The sequence below is a fragment of the Aristolochia californica genome, unplaced genomic scaffold (genome assembly GCF_029961685.1).
Source record: "Aristolochia californica isolate CCGP_79_NKW_82.1479 unplaced genomic scaffold, dmAriCali1.0.hap1 SCAF_16, whole genome shotgun sequence".
Classification (NCBI taxonomy): domain Eukaryota; kingdom Viridiplantae; phylum Streptophyta; class Magnoliopsida; order Piperales; family Aristolochiaceae; genus Aristolochia; species Aristolochia californica.
This window is the reverse complement of record NW_027181837.1, coordinates 2,019,264-2,041,522: the sequence shown is the minus strand read 5'-3', so window position 1 is coordinate 2,041,522 and position 22,259 is coordinate 2,019,264. Positions and strand designations below refer to the sequence as shown.

The 22,259-nt window shown below is 36.1% G+C and overlaps 1 protein-coding gene and 1 pseudogene across 3 annotated transcripts in view; both read left to right on the top strand.

The window, feature by feature from the left end:
- Window positions 1–22,259, top strand: part of LOC137953124 (uncharacterized) — a 102,728-nt gene that overhangs the window by 6,868 nt on the left and 73,601 nt on the right. For 2 of the 3 annotated variants that reach the window (XM_068800356.1, XM_068800357.1), the window contains 2 exons: window positions 28–157; window positions 386–1,731. In XM_068800356.1, coding sequence (XP_068656457.1) covers window positions 28–157; window positions 386–1,387 — 1,132 coding nt within the window. In that variant the 3' untranslated portion in view covers window positions 1,388–1,731. Of the gene's footprint in view, window positions 1–27; window positions 158–385; window positions 1,732–22,259 lie in introns of those variants that run through there. The other variant, XR_011112342.1, reaches the window with a different exon arrangement.
- Window positions 8,041–22,259, top strand: part of LOC137953125 (adoMet-dependent rRNA methyltransferase spb1-like) — an 87,394-nt pseudogene continuing 73,175 nt past the window's right edge.

Genomic DNA, 22,259 nt, shown 5'->3' with positions numbered 1-22,259 from the left:
ATATGAACTCCCCCTGACTCGTGGCAGGTATGATGATCATCTAGAGGGATTCCTAGATGAAGCTTATGAACGATTTGTAACTCGGAAAGAAGGCAGCACTCAGCAGCGGAAACGTGCAAAAGCAGCTCATGCTAATGATGACAAGGAGCTGTTGCAGGTATCTTGTGAATAGCCTGCTTAATTTGGTCTACTTTGTCAGTGGGGCTTCTATTATGTGGTGTCTGTTGCTTGTTTAGTTGAAATTCTATTGGCTTGTGAACTCGTAAGCAATTATTGTTAGCTGATAAAGAAATCCAATTGATGTTGCTTATCATGAGAGAATTATTTTACTAGGTTGAGTCACAATGCTAAACACTACATTTTTTTCTTTAAATTTCTCATGTAGGAAGGCGATATGATAAGTCCTGATGAATTTGATGATTCTGACAAAGATGATGTAAATGATGAAGCAAATCCACTCATGGTGCCATTGCACAACGAGGAGCATCCTACCCAAGAGCAAATTATGGAGAAGTGGTTTAGTCAGGACGTGTTTGCTGAAGAGGCAGAAGACGCTTTTGGAAATAACAAGATGGAGGATGAAGAGGATGATATGCCTGATGAGAAACTCGTGATAACAAAAAGACCAGAGGAAGCTGAAGCCCATAGTAAAGATCTGAACCTTTCAGATTCCCAGGTCTCAAATTTGGAGGATTTTGAGATTGTTCCTGCTGTAGCTACAGATTCGAGTGATGGTTCATCATCTTCATCATCTGATGAATCAGAGCTGGATGATGATGCTAAAGCACATATACTAGCTTATGCAAAGAAAATGCTCAGGAAAAAGCAGAGGGAGCAAATAGTTGATGATGCATACAACAAATACATGTTTGATGATGAAGGGCTGCCAACATGGTTTGTAGATGAAGAGAAGAAGCACCGACAACCCGTGAAACCTGTTACTAAGGAGGAGGTAGCTGCTGCTAAGGCCCAGTTTAGGGAGATTGATACTCGCCCTGCCAAGAAAGTGGCTGAAGCTAAGGCTCGGAAGAAGCGAGTTGCCATGAGGAATCTTGAAAAAGTTCGCAAGAAGGCCAATGCCATATCTGAGCAGGCTGACGTGTCTAACCTTTCTAAGACTAAAATGATTGAACGGCTTTATAAGAAGGCAGTGCCAAAGAAACCTGGAAAAGAGTTTGTGGTGGCCAAGAAAGGGGTCCAAGTGAGGGCAGGCAAAGGCAAGGTGCTTGTGGATCGGAGGATGAAGAAGGATTCCAGGGCGCGTGGATCAGGTAAGCTAGGTAAAGGTAAGGGGAAAAATGCAAAAAAGAAATCTGCCAAGGTGGGTAAGAAAGGAAAAGGGCCAGTGAATGGAAACAAATCAAGGAAGACGAAGAGGGATGTTTAACATGCGAAAGTCTGTACTGATGTATGTTTCATGTTGATGAATATTCGTGGTGTGTTACTACTATCCGGCGTTCTTGACTACTACAGGTAGGGCTCTCTACTACAGGTTTATTTGCCTGTACTAAAGTGATCAGGGTTACCGTTTTTTCTCTTTCTTTTTGTTAGAAAGATGAAATTTTTGTTAGAGAGTGTATTGAGTTAAACCATTGATAGTTGAGGAGAGACTATTTATTAAAAGCAAAAAGGTGGTATGGACCTTAGTCTATGTACCCGTAGGTGCACCCAATCTTCTATTTTGACATCTTATTTGAATGGAATGGCTTAAAAATGAATTTATTCTCCTTCCTTCTAAGCCCTTTATAGTCAAATGAACTTCTGAGTATGGAGTATATGAACTTGTGGAATTTGATTTTCAAATCTTCTATTATTGTCTAGCCATCGTTTGTGAGCTTGTATTTTAAAGTTATTCCTCTATTGAGTTGATTTAAAGGGTTTATACTTTTAAATCATTATCTGAGATTCAAATGAGTTTTATACTTTCAAATCAAGTTTTGCATATACTTGAGTTGTTATTCACTCTTGGAAGGGAAGGTAATATAGGACTGGGTGTATTCATTTTGAGCTTCATTATTGTATTTGAATAATTAAAAGGCATTTGGTATTTTGAATTCGTAAAATAAGTTCCATTGTACTTTGCTATTGGATGAAATTCACATAGGAAGTCCACAAACTCGTATCATTTGGTAAACCTTTGAATTGTTGGAGCTATAGTGAGTTAAATACTCATTACTTGACAGGCACTTATTGCCTTGAAAAACCTTTGTGGATTGGTGTTGTTGTAGACTTTGTGGCCTTTATGTGTAATTTTCTTTTGTAGCCAAGTTAACTTGCTTTTATAGCCATAATTTGTAAACACGGTTTGGCAAGTTAATTACAGGATCTAACTCTAAAGTGTGGAGACATTTTCTTATTGAATTAACAAGAATTATTATAAAAGTGTTCATTGCTTGAGTTTTGGACACATTGCATTGTATTGGGCAAATCGAGTCATATAGAGCTGTTTGACTCTTCAATTTAGGGTTTTTGATGGAATACTATCTACATGTACACAAGAGCAAGTAATACTATTTGCATACCTTCAAATTGAGTGGAAGAAAAGCTAACAAGAATTCTTTTAAAGTGAAAAACAAATCCAAAACATTAAGTGCTTAACTTGTGATATATGTAAATACATGAAGCAATAGAATCATAGAGATGTGTACTATTTCTCTCGATTAATGGCATCATTGAAGCTAAGGGGTAGTTAGTATACATTGAAGTTGAAGTTGAAATTTGACTTCAAATTCAAGGCAATGATTTGATTCAACTTTAACTCTTTCTTGGGTGTTAGTGTAGACAAGTTCAAGTGTACTGGAAAACAGATTCCAGTGTTAATGTCCCAAAATGCAAAATATGATAGAAACAAGAGATTAAGTTATTTTTTATAATATACTTAAATAGAATATATACTTAAACAGATAATTAACCAAAATAAACATGGTTACTACACTTATAAGTGATTTAATGTGTAATATTAAAATATATTAAAATACTAAATAATGAAATATTATATTATATTAATTAATGATTACAATTTATAATAAATTATTATAATAATTATAAATAATTTTTTTAATAACATAAGATATGTTGTAACATTAAAAATCACTAATTTAATTATAGTAATAAAAATAAATATAATTAATAAATAAATGTATTATTTCATCAATAATATAATATATTTTTTACTTATTATTAATTAAAATATATTACCACAAAATTTGAAACTATTGGTTTAATTAATTATAGCAATGGGATAATTAAACCAAAATAATTGATCAAATGTTTACTTTAACAATTTTTTAATTACTACTATTAAATCCCTAATTTAATACATTAATTACAAAATGAATATACAAAATAAATAAAGAAATTATTTTATTAATAACAATGGATTATTTTACAAAATAAATATAATGAAGTTATAACCCTGGTTTAATTTTTCTTAACTTAGAAAATATTAAATCACAACGTCGTCTTCCTCAAGACCCTGATAATGGCGGGAGACAATGGCGGGCCAGCAAGCAACGGTGACGGAGGCGGTGCTCTGACAGTATGTCGAGAGGCTTTGCGACGGAGGCTCGGCGATGGAGGTCGAGAGGAACAAGAAATTTGGAAAAACATTCGGGGGAGGAAAGCCGAGAAGGGAGAAAAGCTGAGAGGGAGAAGAGAGCGGGAGAAAAATTTCCAGAGAGGAATGCCGAGAGGGAGAATAGAGACAGCAAATGACATGGCAGGGAGCTAAGGGTGGGCATTGGGTCGGGTTTCACAAGGAACCTAACTCGACCCAACCCAAAAACCTTGGGTTCGAATTTTGGGCTGGTGGAAAACGGATTTTCCCAAAGCAATGTGCGGGAATGATAAAAGAATATAAAATAGGGTAGGAACAGGTCAGAGATGGGTATGGTTTACGGAGTGGGGGCGGGGATGGGTCAAGGCAGGGAAGGAGATGAGTCAAAATCACAATTGGCATTTCGGATTCAGGTGTTGGGGTGAAGCTACCATGGGAGCACATAGATGAGTTCAAAGAAAAATATAAATAACAAGAAGAAATTGTGAAAAAAACACAGACAAACCAAAGAGAAAGAGAGATTTTCTCATAAATCACTCGTTGAGAACGAGATTTCAAACAGAGCATAGAAATTGCGGCAGAAGCTAATCTGAAGAAGAAAGCTAACCCTTCAAAAATGAATAAAAAATAGAAAGAAGGCAGCAAGAGGGGTACTGGCTAAGTGGTAGTGAAGGGGTACTCGGAATTACACTAGCAATATCTGCCTTGTTTTCCAGTCAGATATGCACATCAACAAGCCATTCTCCTCTGCTTTATAATATTGAACTACAATTTGTATAAATCATAACATATCAACATAAAACTGATGCAGTTTAGAAGTTAATATTAGTTCTCCTTTTCATCAAAATCAGTGTCCAGAATCCATGAATTGCTCCATTATGGATGCTTACCGAGTCTGAATTTAATCCAACACACAGGAGGGGGAAAGATAGATATCAGTGATCTCAATTCAGAAAGTATAGAAATAGACATTGAGAAAGTTAATTCGCAAAAAGCTTCATTTACTAACTTAGATAGGAACGTCATAATGAAGGAAAAACGAAGACAAGCAAGTGATGAAACAAGTTTTATTTATAGAATCATCATCCCCAAATTAGGAAGACAAGCAAAATATATAATCAATGTGAAGCTTAAATCTGGGAATTGTTTTTTTGGGGTGACGACAATTCACAACCCAAACAAGATTGTGGCTTAGTCGGCCATTCCCTCTTTGCCTGCTCTGATCTGAAAGCTAGGAACTCGGAAAGAAAGGAGTTGTCGAATCATCAAAACAGAGGAGTGTTTTTTATAAGATCAGTTGCCCAGAAAACTATCGTAACCAGCTATCGAGTAGTTAAGTCGAATCATCAAAAGAGACTAGTATGTTTCATAAGATCGGTTACCCAGAAAACTATCGTAATCAGCTATCGAGTAGTTAAGGTCTCACATATTAATCTAAATGAACAAATTTAAAACTCGTAGAATCTGTTACAGCGTCATTTGCATGGTGGCGGATACACGCAAGAAGTTTATGTAGAATCAACAATCTTTTTACATAAAAAATAACAAACAACGAATTTGATTCGTCTAAGCAACTAATCAACTTTGAATTTGGATCATGGGAGTCGGAGGGAGGATCTGCAGAGAGGACATGTAGTCGCTATGCTCAACCAAGGAAGGAGGCAGTCAGTGTGGAAAAGATGAGAGCATGGAGACTCCGTCACCGCCTTGGTCGATCCTCCAAATTCTTCGAAACAAACCGCGCAGGTCTCTCCGACAGCTATCTCGCTGAGCTCCTTCAACTTCATGTTCTGGCCGACAGAAGGCTCTTCTAGTGGCGGCATTGACTCAGGGACTGCGGGAAGCAGTGGCGGAAAGTCGATTTCGATCCTCTCACGCACGTCAACCGTGACATCCAACCTCGTACACCCATACCTCAACGCGATCTGCGCCCAATCAGCTCCAAGAATATGGAGATGTGAGAGGAGTTGCGCGTAGGCCTCGGAGCTGAAGGAGAAGTGGTGCAGTATTCTGGAGGCCACATTCTGCCAGCGACTCCGATCGAACAATAAGGGAAGCGGCAGACGAAAGCTCATAGCCGGTGTAAGGAAAGTAACTTGTTCAACAGGGGCTCCCTCCGGCATATAGAAGAACTTGCGTCGATGGCAGATTGAGATGACCGCCGTGGGAGCGTAGACTGGGGCTCGGCAAGAAGGGTTAAAAGTGATTGCAAAAGAGACAGGTTGTTCTGGGGGAACTACGGGAGTATTATTAAGGGGAGAAGCAGCTCCAGGGAAAGTCGAGGGGTGATTAGCCATGAATGCCAGTGTGAAGAAGAGGAACGAGCAGTGGAGTGGAAGAAGAGGGACGAGAGTAGTGGAGTGGAGTGAGACTGGGGAAGCGTATTTATAGGCGAAGACGATTTTCAACCGCGGAGTGAGTTTCCTAACTGAGACGAGGCATATGAGTAGGTTTTTAATTGAAATTGCTATCCTGGGACTTTCCCAAAATGGAAATGAGTCCTTCCGCGAAGTTGGTTAGTTTCTCGGTTAACCGAATTGGATAAGCGGAAGAGATTCAAGCGTTAAATGACTTTTTCTTAACAGTAATCAGCTTTCAATTTAACTTACTATTCTCTAACTTTCCCAAAATAAAAACGATCTTCGATATCTTGAATTTTGCCGTTAATCGTGTCTGTTAACTTTTACCAATCAAATTACTTTTTATTGAGGCATATGATATTTGGGAAAGAAACCCCGAGGCCTAAATTGAAAGAGTAATGGGGGGAGGAGGGCGATGCTCCGCCGCTTCCCCCTTCTTCTTCCAACAGGGTTGTTGTCCTTCAACGGATGGTCAGGCCTGTTGATCCACATTCAGGATTTGTGGCTGCTGGAAAGGCTTTCGGCTGAGCTTAATAATGGAATTCTTAAGAAGGAGGAAATGTGGTTAAATGATTTTATTCAAAATCACGGCCATGAAGTAACTTCCAACTAAGCACAAGCTATTTTGATAGAAATACTTCCATGTTTTGCTGCTTAAATCTGGGAATTGTTTTTTTAGGATGATGACGATTCATTACCCAAACAAGGGTTTGGTTTACTCGGCCATTCCCTCTTTGCCTTCCGTGAACTGAAAGCAAGGAGCTCCGAAATCAAGGAGTTGTCGAATCATAAAAACAGAGGAGTCTGTTTGATAAGGTCAGTTACCCAGAAAACTATCGTAATCTAAATGAGGAAATTTAAAAGCCGTAGATTCTGTTTCCTATGTAATCAATTTATTGCAAATTTGCAGATAAGCAAAGTGGAGATCAGTTACAGTATTGTTTGCATGGTGGCGGCTGTACGTAAGAAGTTTCTGTACAACCAATAATTCTTTTTACATAAAAAAATAGTAAACAAGACTTTGATTCCTCTAATCAACTAATCATCTTTGAACTTGGATCATGAGAGTCGGAGGGAGGATCTGCAGAGAGGACACGTAGTCGCTCTGCTCAACCAAGGAAGGAAGCAGTCTGTGTGAAAGAGATGAGAGCAGGGAGTCTCCGTCACCACCTTCGTCGATTCTCTGAATTCTTCCAAACAAACCGCGCACGTCTCTCCCGGTGCTATCTCGCTCAGTTCCCTCAACTTCATCTCCTGGCCGACAGAAACCTCTTCTGCTGGCGACATCGACTCAGGGTTCATTAATGTGGAAGGCACTAGGGGAGTGTACTGGACTTCGCTCCCCTCATCTACGTCAAGCGTCACATCCAACCTCGTACACCCAAACCTGAACGCGACCTTCGCCCAACAAGCTGCAAGATTATGGAGATGTGAAAGAAGGAGGGCATGGGCGTCCGAACTGAAGTCGAAGTGGGACAGCATTCCAGAGGCCGTCTGCTGCCAGAGACTCGGAAGGAGCAATAAAGATAGGGGCACCGGGAAGCGCTTGGGCGGTGTAATGGAAGTAAATTCTTCAACATGGGTCCACTCCGGCATAGGTCGCAGCAAGAAGTACTTCTGTCGATGGCGGATTGAGATGACGGCCGTGGGAGCGTGGGCTGGGGCTAGGCACGATGGGTTAAAAGTGATATTAAAAGAGCGAAGCCGGCCTGGTGGAAATGCCGGAGTAGTGATTAATGGAACAGGAGGAGCTCCATTGAAACTAGACATGAATTGTAGTGATGAAGAGGAAGGAGCAAAGAGTAGAGCAGTGCAATGGAGTGGAGTGAGCCAGAAGCAGAAGCAGAAGCAGAATGTGGAAGGGTTTTAATTTTGTAGGCGTAATCAGTTTTCACAATTGCTATTCTACGACTTTCCCAAAAAACCAACACATGAAACTTCCGACTTTTTGGAATTGACATTCTTGCCCTTCCCCGCTTCGTGAGTGAGAAGAGAGCTCTCCCTTCCAGTTTCCCTTGTCACGCAGGGAGAAGTTCCTGATGTCAGTTCTCATGGAGGAAGGTCTATTACTGACCTCCTTTTCTCTTCTCCCGAGAGCGCAGATGTTGAGAGCCGTCAACCGAGAGCAGGCACAGTAGTCACTTTTTTTACCTGTTTTGTTTAAGGTTTAAAAGATAGACAAAAAGGTAGACAAAAGGGGAGGATGGGGAAGGCAAAAGGAAAGCATCGTTTGGATAAATTCTATCACTTGGCGAAGGAGCAAGGTTATCGCTCTCGAGCGGCATTCAAGCTCCTCCAACTTGAGGCCAAGTTCCAGTTCCTCCCTTCCTCCCGCTCTGTTCTGGACCTATGTGCAGCCCTCGGAAGTTGAATGCAAGTCGTCTTAAGTCATGTTCCTGTTGGCAGCTTTGTTCTTGGAGTTGATCTTGTTCCCATTCGCCCCTTTCCTGGTGCGCTCTCTTTGACAGAAGGGCTGTCGTGCTTTCGATGTTGTCCTCCATGATGATGGGCCTCCGAGGCCACAGGCCAGTCTGCTCTTGTAATTGATTCTGTTAAGCTTGCTGTCGATTTCTTACTCCCTAAGGGTACATTCCTTACAAAGGTAGCTTTCCGTTCAGTTTTTGAGTTATATGCTCTGCCAGGAAAATTTTATTTTTTCTTCCCTAAAGTAGGACTTCTCTAATTCTGTATTTCATAAATTCAACAGCTTGATAGCTTTGAATTGCATGGTTTCTATTTTTTTTCTTTGATCTATGGTGTAATTTCTCTATTTGATATGTTGTGTTAGTTTTTTAGGTCGTAGGACTACAGTGCCATTCTCTATTGTCTCAAGCAGGTATCACTTTTTTTTTTTTAATTGTTCAGATTGAAATGTTTTTAGGCAGCTCCCTTGCGCAATTGTAGCCAAAAGTTTTCCCTGATTGCTTGTTATTCCCACTCTAGCTTACATGATGGGAAACTGCTTCTTCTGGGGAGCTGCAACAGATGGAGCCTAAATTCTTTGTGGATGCTCTATGTTTCTAGAAAGCTTAACTGGTTTGACGTAAAATTTTAAACGCAGTTGTTTGAGAGAGTTGAGGTCACAAAACCTGTTGCTAGTCGGTCAACATCGGCTGAAATCTTTGTTGTCGGTCTAAAATACAAGGCTTCTCCCACGATAGACCCTTGTCTGCTTGATATGATTGATTTCAAAGAGCCATAGAACCACCCAAGGTAAGGCTTTACTATTTTAGAGATGTTAGATGTTCTGTTCACTTACTATGTTATTAAGTTATTTAAATTTTTTCCCTTCCTGTTTTATTACTGTACCTTACTGATTGATTGCTTATTGCAGGTTGTGGATGTTTTGAGAGGGTCAAAGCAAAAGAGAAATCGTGAAGGGCTAGATAGCATACGTTTGTGATGGTCCATTGGATAGCTTGATAACAGCTTCATATATTAAGCTAATAAAGATATCAGCAAGCATGGTTCTGAGTGCTGTTAACAATATTAAATTGCAGTTACGAGGATGGAAATAAAACTTTGAGGAAGGTGTGCGTGGCTTCAGATTTTGTGTGGTCAGAGTCACTCTTGGATGTTATGGGGTCTGTGACTTCTATCTCCTTCAACCATCCTGCTTGTTTACCTGTCGGAGATCATGCATTAACAACAGAGGAGGTAATTTTACTTTCAATCTGCGTGCATTGGTCGGCTACGTTTTGTAGTTCCCTGATGTTCGTGGCAAGGTGTTGGGTTGAAAAGAAAAACCAGACAAGTGGGCTTGCAAACAAATTCTCAAATGTGGGTTCTACCTGATTCTGCTGCAGATTACAACCCGTTGTGATAATCTGCGTGTTTTTGCCGAAGCAGGATTTCAAACATCTGCTGAAGTAAGTTGGTTATGCCATTTTTTTACTCATGCTTGATAATTGCCATTGGTGATAATGAATTCTGGTAGTTTACTGTTGTATTATGCTGTCTTTCTGTGTTTTTTGTCATTAATCATTTTTCTTTTTGGCAACATGTCCTCTATCTTTCTCCTCTTCCTTTCTTCCAAATGATGTATCAGAAATTATTATTTTGTCAATAAATATAAATCAGATATGTTAAGGAGGCATTCTCAAAAACAAAACTCTGTTTGGGAGATCCAATTCAAAAAAAATCTGTTAGGGAGAATATGATTTCGTTTTTTGTATCGTCATCAATTGTAAACTTGCTTGAGTCTTATCCTCACTTATGTGCTTGTTTTCTCTTGTTATTTCTGAAGATGGCAGATGCATATGAGATGTCTGTTGCTTGTTTAGTCGAAACTCTATTGGCTTGTGAAGTTGTAAACAATTATTGTGAGCTGATAAAAAAATCCAATTGATGTTGCTTAGCATGAGAGAATTATTTTACCAGTTTGAGTCACAATGCTAAACACAACATTTTTTTTCTTTAAATTTCTCATGTAGGATGGCGATATGATGAGTCCTGATGAATTTGATGATTTGGACAAAGATGATATATATGATGAAGCAAATCCACTCATGGTGCCAACGAGAAGCATCCTACCCAAGAGCAGATTATGGAGAAGTGGTTTAGTCTGGCTGTATTTGCTGAAGAGGCAGAATACCCTTTTGGAAATAACAAGATGGAGGATGAAGAGGATGATATGCCTGATGGGAAAGTCATTATAGCAAAAAGACCAGAGGAAGCTGTAGCCCGTACTAAAGATCTGAACCTCTCAGATTCTCGGATCTCAAATTCGAAGGATTTTGAGATAGTTCCTGCTATAGCTACTGACTTGAGTGATGGTTCATCATCTTCAACATCCAATGAATCAGAGCTGGATGATGATGCCAAAGCACAGATGCTAGCTTATGCAAAGAAAATGCTCAGGAAAAAGCAGAGGGAGCAAATAGTTGATGACGCATACAGCAAGTACATGTTAGGTGATGAAGGGCTGGCAACGTGGTTTGTAGATGAGGTGAATACATGTTAGCTGTTGAAGGGCTGCCAACGTGGTTTGTAGATGAGGAGACGAAGCACCGACAACCCATGAAACCTGTTAAGAAAGTGGCTGAAGCTAAGGCTCGGAAGAAGTGAGTTGCCATGAGGAATCCTGAAAAAGTTCGCCAGATGGCCAATGCCATATCTGAGCAGGCTGACATGTCTGACCGCTCCAAGGCTAAAATGATTGAATGCCTTTACAAGAAGGCAATGCCAAAGAAACCTGGAAAAGAGTTTGTGGTGGCCAAGAAATGGGTGCAATTGAGGGCAGGCAAAGGCAAGGTGCTAGTGGATTGGAGGATGAAGAAGGATTCCTGGGCGCACGGATCAGGTAAGCTAGGTAAAGGTAAGGGGGAAAATGCAAAATTTTTATTTTTGCCAAGGTGGGTAAAAAAGGAGAAGGACCAGTGAATGGAAACAAATCAAGGAAGACTAAGACGGATGTTTAACATGCGAAAGTCTGTACTGATGTATGTTTCATGTTGTTGAATATTCGTGGGGCTCTCTACTACACGTTTATTTTCTTGTACTAGAGTGATCAGGGGTTCCATTTTTTCTCTTTCTTTTTTATAGAAAGATGAAATTTTCTTAGAGAGAAGTAAGGAGGAAGTTTAGAGAGTCTGTTGGTGAACTAATCATAGAGAGAGTGTATTGAGTTAAACCATTGATAGTTGAGGAGAGACTATTTATTAAAAGCAAATAGGTGGTATGTACCTTAGAATATGTACCTCTAGGTGAACCCAATCTTCTATTTTGACATCTTATTTGAATGGAATGGCTTAAAAAATGAATTTATACTCCTTCCTTCTATGCCCATCAAAGTCAAAGGAACTTCTGGGCATGGAGTAATGGAACGTGTGGAATTTGATTTTCAAATCTTCTTTTATTGTCTAGCCATCGTTTGTGAACTTGAATTTCAAAGTTGTTTCTCTATAGGGTTGATTTGAAAGGGTTTATACTGCTAAATCATTATCTGAGTTTCAAATGATTTTTATACTTTTAAATCAAGTTGTTTTGCATATATATGAGTTGTTATTTACTCTTGGTAGGTACATATAAGACTGGAAGCCCCTCGCATTACTTAGTTTATTAAATAACGTTGTTAGTGTAGAATGAATTACATGTAAAGTGAATCACGTCACTTCATTCTCTCGGGCAAAAATAGGAAAATTTGGATTTAACCCAATTTTTCGAATCAACCACTTGACTCGCGCGTTGCTTCTTCCCCTCGAATGAAAAAATTATCGTCATTTCCCTTTCTCCTCTACCTTTCCCTTGGCCTTCTTTTCCTGATGAATTTTTTTGCCCCGTCTTTTTCCTCTCGTCTTTGCTCTCTCTGCTTTCTCTTGTCATCTCTCGTTTTCGCTCTCAGCTTTGTCTCGTCATCGCTTTATTTTTTTTCGCCCCATCTTCTTCTTCTCTTCTACGCATCTCCTCTCTGTGTCTATCTCAGCCTCACTCTTCCTTCTCCCTCTCTCTTTTCCCCCTTGGCCTCCCTCTCTTCTCACTCTTGGCCTCCCTCTTCCTTCTCGCTCTCGGTCTTCTTTTTCCTCCTCCCAATTTCATTCAATTTAACTTATTCCGGTTTTAATATCCTTCGATTTTCTTCGATTTTTGACATTTAGGCGTCGATTTCTTCGATTGGGCTTAGATTTTCCCATTCGGCGATGGTTTTCCTCAAATTTCAAAACATGAGCCGAAACCCTAATTTTTTTTCAACTAATTTAGTGTTGTATTTGATTTAATTTTAATTTATGTGCGTAATTTATTTTGATTGTGGCCTAATTGTGGGATTTAGGGTTCAATTTTGTCTTGATAGGGTTTAATTTCGGGATTAGAGTTGGGGTTTGGGACTTTTAGGGTTTAGTCTTTAGGTCTGAAATTAGGGTTTATGTTTTTTTTTTTTTTAAATAGGGTTCTCAGTTTTTGGGGTGATAATGTTTTAAGGGCTTAGGGTTTAGTGTTTGGGGCTTTTAGGGGTTTTAAGGTCTAGGGTTTATGGTTTGGGGCTTTTATGGGAAGATGATGATTCAAATGATGAGTTTGGTGGAGGGGGTGATGAGGTCCAATTAGCAGGTGTAAATGAGGATGAAGATAGCGATAATAGCGATGATCTTGGGGATGAAGGCAACTTATCAACAACCATGCGGAAGCGCCGTGCATTAGAATGCACTAGAGCCGCACAATTTCGAGATGCCATAACGACTAGCATGTGGACTGATTATTAATGGTTGTACTTTTTTGCTTTTGAACATGTATGTTGTCGTTCGTATGTACTAAACTAGTAAGTTGATGATTTGAAACACACGAACTCGTTGTTATATTCCAAGGCATAAACGTTTGCTTTTATGCTGTAAATTGAGGACTATTAGGAGTAACTCAACTCATTTTGACGCATGTTTTTTTTAACTTTAAATTATATATATATATATATATATATATATATATATATATATATATATATATGTGTGTGTGTGTGTGTGTGTGTGTGTGTGTGTGTGTGTGTGTATTATTAAAAATTATTTAAACTATTCATTTTTATTTCATAAAAAAATATTATTAATTAAGTAAAAAATTAATAGTATGTTATTAATAAAATAATTGTTTTTATTTATTCAGTTCAATTAAATAATTTATTCGTAAATTATATTCACTTTTTTTATTTTATACTTTTTTCATGTGTTTAAAATTTATTCTAGTCCCACGTAATTAGTATATTAATTTATAATCAACTGTAATAATTAATTACTTTAATTATCCAATTGCTATATTTAATTAAACAAATGGTTTTGCATTTTGTGTTAATATCTTATTAATTATTAATACGAAAAAATATATATTATGTTATCGATAAATTAATATATATATTTATTTATTATATATATTTATTACTGTATTAAAATAGTGAGTTTTAATGTAAAAATATATCTTATGTTATTAAAAAATTATGTATTTATTTATTATATTCATTTATGTTATTTTTTATTTTTTATTTGTTTTAAATAATTTATTCTAGTCACACGTAATGAGTATATTAATTTATAATAAACTATAATCATTAATTGGTTTAATTATCCAATTAATTAAACCATTACTTTTTTATTTTGTGTTAATATATTATTAATTAATAATATGTAAAATATATATTATGTAATTGATAAATTAATATACTTATTTATTTATAATTTTTTTTATTTTGTATTAAAAGAGTGAGTTTTAATGTTAAACTATATCTTATGTTATTATAAAATAATTTATTTTTTTATTATATTCTATTTTGTTATTTTTAAAATTTTAATTATTTTAAATAATTTATTCTAGTCACTCGTAATTAGTATATTAATTTATAATAAACTATAATCATTAATTGGTTTAATTATACAATTGCTATAATTAATTAAACCATTAGGTTTATTCTCGTCTTCACACTCCCTTTGTCGTCTTCGTATCTCTTCCCGCTCTTCCTCTCTTCGTCTCTCGGTCCTCTCTCCCGTCTCCGCGTCTCAAGGTTCCCTCTTGCCTCCGGTAGTCTCTCTACGTCTTGGAACAATCTCTTGGTTCTCGGCCCTGTTTGCTATCCTTGCGTACCTTGCCTCTAGGCCCTCTCTCACCTCTCGCCAAGACGCCTCTCGCCCTCTGTTTCCCCTTCTCTCGCCTCTCTTGTCTCAAACTTCTTCCGATTTCCCCATTTAGGGTTCGATTGCCCTAGCTTCTACCTATTTCCCCCATTGTCACTGCAAGCCAGCAGGAACCACGCCGCCTCTCTTGTCTCAAACTTCTTCCGATTTCCCCATTTAGGGTTCGATTGCCCTAGCTTCTACCTATTTCCCCCATTGTCACTGCAAGCCAGCAGGAACCACGTCGCAGGGAGAAAATTTCTCCTTGAGTCATCCTCGAAATATAAAAAGATCTTGATCAAATCTCTGGGTTATTAACCCGCTCTAATACCATGTAAACTTTCTTTAAAATCTTTCTTTCTTATTCGAAAATAATTTCACACACTTACATCCATATTTGTATACTAAAATTATAATTATTTAATTCTGGTCTATCGAATCTTCGAAGTTGTGTTACGGAGATCTGATAGACCAGAATTAAATAATTGTAATTTTAGTATATAAATATGGATGTAAGTGTGTGAAATGGAATAAGAAAGAAAGATTTTACAAAAAGTTTACATGGTATCAGAGCGGGTTAATAACCCAGTTAACTTTCCAAATTTGTTAAATAACTTGAGTTAACAGGTTTTAAAGACTAGAAGTTTAAGTCTTTGGATTTTCCATTTCAGTAGGGTTTAAGTTTGGGAGCAAGGGCTTTTAAAAGCTCATTATTCTACAATCCTTTCTTTTCAGATTTTAAAATGCCTCGACACTTTTACCAATCAAATTCCATTTTATATGATAATTGGGAAGGAAACCCAAAGGCTTAAATTGAAAGAGTAATGGGGGGGGGGGGGGGGGGGGGGGGAGGGCGAAGCTCCGCCGCTTCCCCCTTCTTCTGCTAACAGGGTTGGTGTCCTTCAACTGATGGTCAAGCCCGTTTACCACATTCAGGATTTATGGCTGCTGGAAAGGCTTTCGGCTAAGCTTACTAATGGAATTCTGAAGAAAGAGGAAATGTGCTTAAATGATTTTATACAAAATCACGTCCATGAAGTAACTTCCAACTAAGCACAAGCTAATTTGATGGAAATATGTAAAACAGAGGAAGAAGTCCTCTGTAACATAACTTTGGAGATCCGCTAGACAAGAATTAAATAACAATAATTTTAGTATATAAATATGGATGTAAGTGTGTGAAATTATTTTGGAATAAGAAAGAAAGATTTTACATAAAGTTTACAGTTTTGACCCATTACTCAATCTCTTCAATCAACCAGTTTTCACTAAGATTTTATGTTGTCAACGGAATATAATAGATATTAAAGGCAATCTTTGTTCATCTATACTTATAATTTTGTAATATCTAGGTTGTATAGAGAATTTCCTCTGTTTACTTCTCGGGAGGAAATGTTATTTTTTTTTTTGTATGGAGATGGTATGGCATGGAAGAAACTAGAATTGGCATCACCCTCTTTGATCCTTCTAAACCTCACCTTTTGTTTCTAGCAAACTCTTTCTTGTGAGATTGTGTTTTCTTTTGGCACGAGCCGGTGAATTTTCAGAATTTTCTAGCACACTTGAGGAAAAAAGAAAACCATTAGTTAACTTTCCAAATTTGTTAAATAACTTGAGAAAATTAGAAAAACTCAAGCCAATTTTTGAAATTTGTTGGCAAGTTTCAAACTAAAGGAGCCTATTGGCTGGTTTTTTTTCTATCACTCCCAATGAATAGTATGTATGTATATCAAGTAATTACATCTTTGAAAAGGATTATATCGATGCATTTGAGCTCTCATTACAAGACTTAATTATGTTAAAGTCCCTAAGGGGCGTTACTTAACAATGAAGTTAACGTGCATTACATAGTTCATTCGATTAGGCCATTAGTGGTGAATGATGCTGGCGCTCATTTGAAAACAATAGGTCATCTACTCAGGCTAAAATGGTGGAATTGTGTTTCAACCTGATTTTCCAAATCTTTCGCTCTAAGCCTCGCGCGGGACACGTCTTTGCATGCCCCGAACAAAATATTTACCCCCATTTGCACCCTGTTCTCCCTCTAGGCATTCATCTCCCGAAATTTTTTCTTCTCCTCTCTTCTCCCTCTCGGTTTCTTTTCCCTTCTCAGCTTTCCTCCCCCAAATTTTTTTCCCTCTCTATCTTCTCCCTCTCGACCTCCGTCGTTAAGTAGCCATCGCCGAGCCTTCGTCGCCGTTGCCTGCTAGCCCGCCATTGTTTCCCGCCATTATTGACGCCGCGAGGAAGATGACGCTATGATTCAATTGTTCCTAAGTTAGGAAAAATTAAACCAACGTTATAACTTCATTATATTTATTTTTTAAAATAATCCATCTTTTGTTATTAATAAAATAATTGTTTTTATTTATTCAATATATTTATTTTGTAATTAATGTATTAAATTAGTGATTTAATAGTAGTAATTAAAAAATTGTTAAAGTAAACATTTGATCAATTATTTTGGTTTAATTATCCCATTGCTATAATTAATTAAACTAATTGTTATTAATTTTTGGCAATATATTAGTAATTAATAATAAGTAAAAATATATATTATGTTATTGATAAAATAATATATTTATTTTTTACTATAATTAAATTAGTGATTTTAATGTAAAAATATATCTTATGTTATTAAAAAAATAATTTATTTATTTATTACATTCGCTTATGTTATTTTTTATTTTTTTTATTTTTTCTAAATTATTCTTGTCACACGTAATTATTATTTTAATTTATTATCAACTGTAAACATTAATTAATATAATATAGTATTTTATTATTTAGTATATTAATATATTTTAATACTACACATTGAATCACTTATAAGTGTAGTAACTATGTTTATTTTGATTAATTATCTGTTTAGGTATATGTTCTATTTAAGTATATTATAAAAAGTTTTTCATTCTCTTGTTTATATCATATTTTTTATTTTGGGGCACTAACATTGGAATTTGTTTTCCAGTGCACTTGAATTCGTCTACACTAACACCAAAAGAAGAGTTGAAGTTGAATCAAATCATTGCCTTGAATTTGAAGGCTAACTTTAACTTCAACTTCAACTTCAATGTTGACTAACGCCCCCTAAATCATTTTACTTCTATGTTCATTCTAGGGGATTTGCTGCATGTAGTGGCAATGTCTACCATCAAATGTCATTCCCCTTCTTGAGCCTATGGCATTTCACATTGTCCATTTCGTGTTTCATTTATACCAAATGTCCTTAAACTCTATCATACACTGTATTTTCTTTTCCTGTTGTAATACTACTATAATTGTATGTTTTTTGAGATGCTATTTGATTATTGCTCTTTATGGGGGAGATCATGTTTGTTGCATTTCATGATAAGAGATTCAAGGACATGACTCACTTGTGGTGAACATGGAAATAAGATTAGTTTGGTGTGTAATATGAGAATTCTTCTTTGGAGCACCTGATGGCAACTCCAAAGTAGGCATGTTGTTGAAGTTTCTTACAAGTATTCTAAATTGGGTGTGAGACTTGCTCTTTTGATTCTTGGTTAGGGAAGGTGTTGTAGTTAACAGGTTTTAAAGACTAGATGTTTAAGTCTTTGGATTTTCCATTTCAGTAGGGTTTAAGTTTGGGAGCAATGGCTTTTAAAAGCTCATTCTTCTACAACCTTTTCTTTTCGAATTTTAACCATCATTGTGCCAAGTTTCCAGTTATATTGGCTATTACTCAAGTAGTTTGGTACTCAAAACAATACACCTTCAAGGAGGGTACAATTTATTTGACATGTATTGTATGAAAAGTTTTAAATGTAGGGGGGTTAGTGCACAATGTAAGTGCGGAGGGAAAGTGGAATACAATGAAAAGTACTTTCCCTGGGGAAAGTGAGAGGGAATGTAAAGTACTTGTTTGTGTTAGTGTGCGCAATGGAAAATGCAGTGTAAAGTACTTGTTTGTGTTATAGGGACTTCAACATAATTAGGTCTTGTTATGAGAGCTCAAATTGCTCGATATAATCCTTTTCAAAGATGTAATTATTGGATATTACATACATACTATTCATTGGGAATGATAGAAAAAAAACAGCCAATAGGCTCCTTTAGTTTGAAACTTGCCAACAAATTTCAAAAATTAGCTTGAGGTTTTCTAATTTTCTCAAGTTATTTAACAAATTTGGAAAGTTAACTGATGGTTTTCTTTTTTCCTCAAGTGCGCTAGAAAATTCACTGGCTCGTGCCAAAAGAAAACACAATCTCACAAGAAAGAGTTTGCTAGAAACAAAAGGTGTGGTTTAGAAGGATCAAAGAGGGTGATGCCAATTCCAGTTTCTTCCATGCCATACCATCTCCATACAAAAAAAAAATAACATTTCCTCCCGAGAAGTAAACAGAGGAAATTCTCTATACAGCTTAGATATTACAAAATTATAAGTATAGACGAACAAAGATTGCCTTTAATATCTATTATATTCCATTGACAACATAAAATCTTAGTGAAAACTGGTTGATTGAAGAGATTGAGGAATAGGGTCAAAACTGTAAACTTTATGTAAAATCTTTCTTTCTTATTCCAAAATAATTTCATACATTTACATCCATATTTATATACTAAAATTATTGTTATTTAATTTATGTCTATAGGATCTCCAAAGTTATGTTACAGAGGACTTCTTCCTATGTTTTACATATTTCCATCAAAATAGCTTGTGGTTAGTTGGAAGTTACTTCATGGACGTGATTTTGTATAAAATCATTTAACCACATTTCCTCTTTCTTCATAGTTCCATTAGTAAGCTCACCCGAAAGCCTTTCCAGCAGCCATAAATCCTGAATGTGGGTAAACAGGTTTGACCATCGGTTGAAGGACACCAACCCAAACTTAAACCCTATTGAAATGGAAAATCCAAAGACTTAAACCTCTAGTCTTTAAAACCTGTTAACTCAAGTTATTTAACAAATTTGGAAAGTTAACTGGGTTATTAACCCACTCTGATACCATGTAAACTTTTTGTAAATTCTCTCTTTCTTATTCCTTTTCACACACTTACATCCATATTTATATACTAAAATTACAATTATTTAATTCTGGTTTATCAGATCTCCGTAACACAACTTCGGAGATCCAATAGACCATAATTAAATAATTATAATTTTAGTATACAAATATGGATGTAAGTGTGTGAAATTATTTTCGAATAAGAAAGAAAGATTTTAAAGAAAGTTTACATGGTATCAGAGCGGGTTAATAACCCAGAGATTTTATCAAGATCTTTTTATATTTCGAGGACGACTCAAGGAGAAATTTTCTCCCTGCGTCGTGGTTCCTGCTGGCTTGCAGTGACAATGGGGGAAATAGGTAGAAGTTAGGGCAATCGAACCCTAAATGGGGAAATCGGAAGAAGTTTGAGACAAGAGAGGCGAGAGAGGGGGAAACAGAGGGCGAGAGGCGTCTTGGCGAGAGGTGAGAGAGAGGGCCCAGAGACAAGGTACACAAGGATAGCAAAGAGGGTTGAGAACCAAGAGATTGTTCCAAGACGAAGAAAGACCACCGGAGGCAAGAGGGAACCTCGAGGCGCAGAGACGGGTGAGAGGACCAAGAGACGAAGAGAGGTAGAGCGGGAAGAGATACGAAGACGACAAAGGGAGTGCGAAGACGAGAATAAACCTAATGGTTTAATTATTTATAGCAATTGTATAATTAAACCAATTAATGATTACAGTTTATTATAAATTAATATACTAATTACTTGTGACTAGAATAAATTATTTAAAATAAATAAAAAATTTAAAAATAACAAAAGCGAATATAATAAAAAAATAAATTATTTTGTAATAACATAAGATATAGTTTAACATTAAAAAACTCACTATTTTAATACAAAATAAATAAATACATAATAAATAAATAAGTATATTAATTTTTCAATAACATAATATATATTTTACATATTATTAATTAATAATATATTAACACAAAATGAAAAAGTAATGGTTTAATTATTGGATAATTAAACCAATTAATGATTACAGTTTATTATAAATTAATATACTCATTACGTGTGACTAGAATAAATTATTTAAAACAAATAAAAAATTAAAAATAACATAAACGAATATAGTAAATAAATACATAATTTTTTAATAACATAAGATATATTTTGACATTAAAACTCACTATTTTAATACAGTAATAAAAATATATATAATAAATAAATAAATATATTAATTTATCGATAACATAATATATATTTTTACGTATTAATAATTAATATGATATTAACACAAAACACAAAAATATTTGTTTAATTAATTATAGCAAGTGGATAATTAAAGTAATTAATTATTACAGTTGATTATAAATTAATATACTAAGTACGTGTGACTAGAATAAATTTTAAACACGTGAAAAAAGTATAAAATCAAAAAAGTGAATATAATTAACGAATAAATAAAAACAATTATTTTATTAATAACATACTCTGAATTTTTTACGTTATTTATAATATATTTTTATGAAATAAAAATGAATAGTTTAAATAATTTTTAATCACACACACACATACACACACACACATATATATATATATAATTTAAAGTTAAAAAAAACATGCTTCAAAATGAGCCGAGTTACTCCTAATAGTCCTCAATTTACAGCATAAAAGCAAACGTTTATGCCTTGGAATATAACAACGAGTTCATGCGTTTAAAATCATCAACTTACTAGTTTAGTACATACGAACGACAACATACATGTTCAATAGCAAAAAAGTACAACCATTAATAATCACTCCATATGCTAGTCGTTATGGCATCTCGAAATTGTGCAGCTCTAGTGGATTCTAATGCATGGCGCTTCCGCATGGTTGTTGATAGGTTGCCTTCATCCCCAAGATCATCGTTATCTTCATCCTCATTTACACCTGCTAATTGGACCTCATCACCTCCCCCACCAAGCTCATCATCTTCCCCTAAAGCCCCAAACCATAAACACTAGACCTTAAAAGCCCCAAACGCTAAACCCTAAGCCCTTAAAATACTATCAACCCAAAAATAAAGAACCCTATTTTTAAAAAAATAAACCATAAACCCTAATTCCAAACCTAAAGACTAAACCGTAGACCTTAAAACCCTAAAACTCTCAAACCCCAACTCTAATCCCGAAATTAAACCCAATCAAGATGAAATTGAATCCTAAATCTCATAAACCCTAACCCTAAATCCCACAAATAGGCCACAATCAAGATAAATTACACACAGAAATTAAAATTAAATAAAATACAACACTAAATTAGTTGGAAAAAAATTAGGATTTCGGCTCACATTCTGAAATTTGGGAAAAACCACCGTCGAATGGGAAAATCTAAGCCCAATCGAAGAAATCGATGCCTAAATGTCGAAAATCGAAGAATATCGAAACTGGAATAAGTTAAATCAAATAAAATAGGGGGGAGGAAAGAGAAGAGCGAAAGCGAGAAGAAGAGGGAGGCCAAGAGTGAGAAGAGAGGGAGGTCGAGAGGGAAAAGAGAGGGAGACGAGAGAGGGAGAAAGAAGACTGAGGCCGTGAGAGATGCGTAGAAGAGAAGAAGAAGATGGGGTTTCCTTTCGGGGGGAAGAAGCAACGCGCGAGTCAAGTGGTTGATTCGAAAAATCAGGTTAAATCCAAATTCCATGATTTTTGCTTGAGAGAATGAAGTGACGTGATTCACTTTCCATGTAATTCAATCTACACCAACAACGTTATTTAATGAACTAGGTAATGCTTCATTGCGGACTCACCCC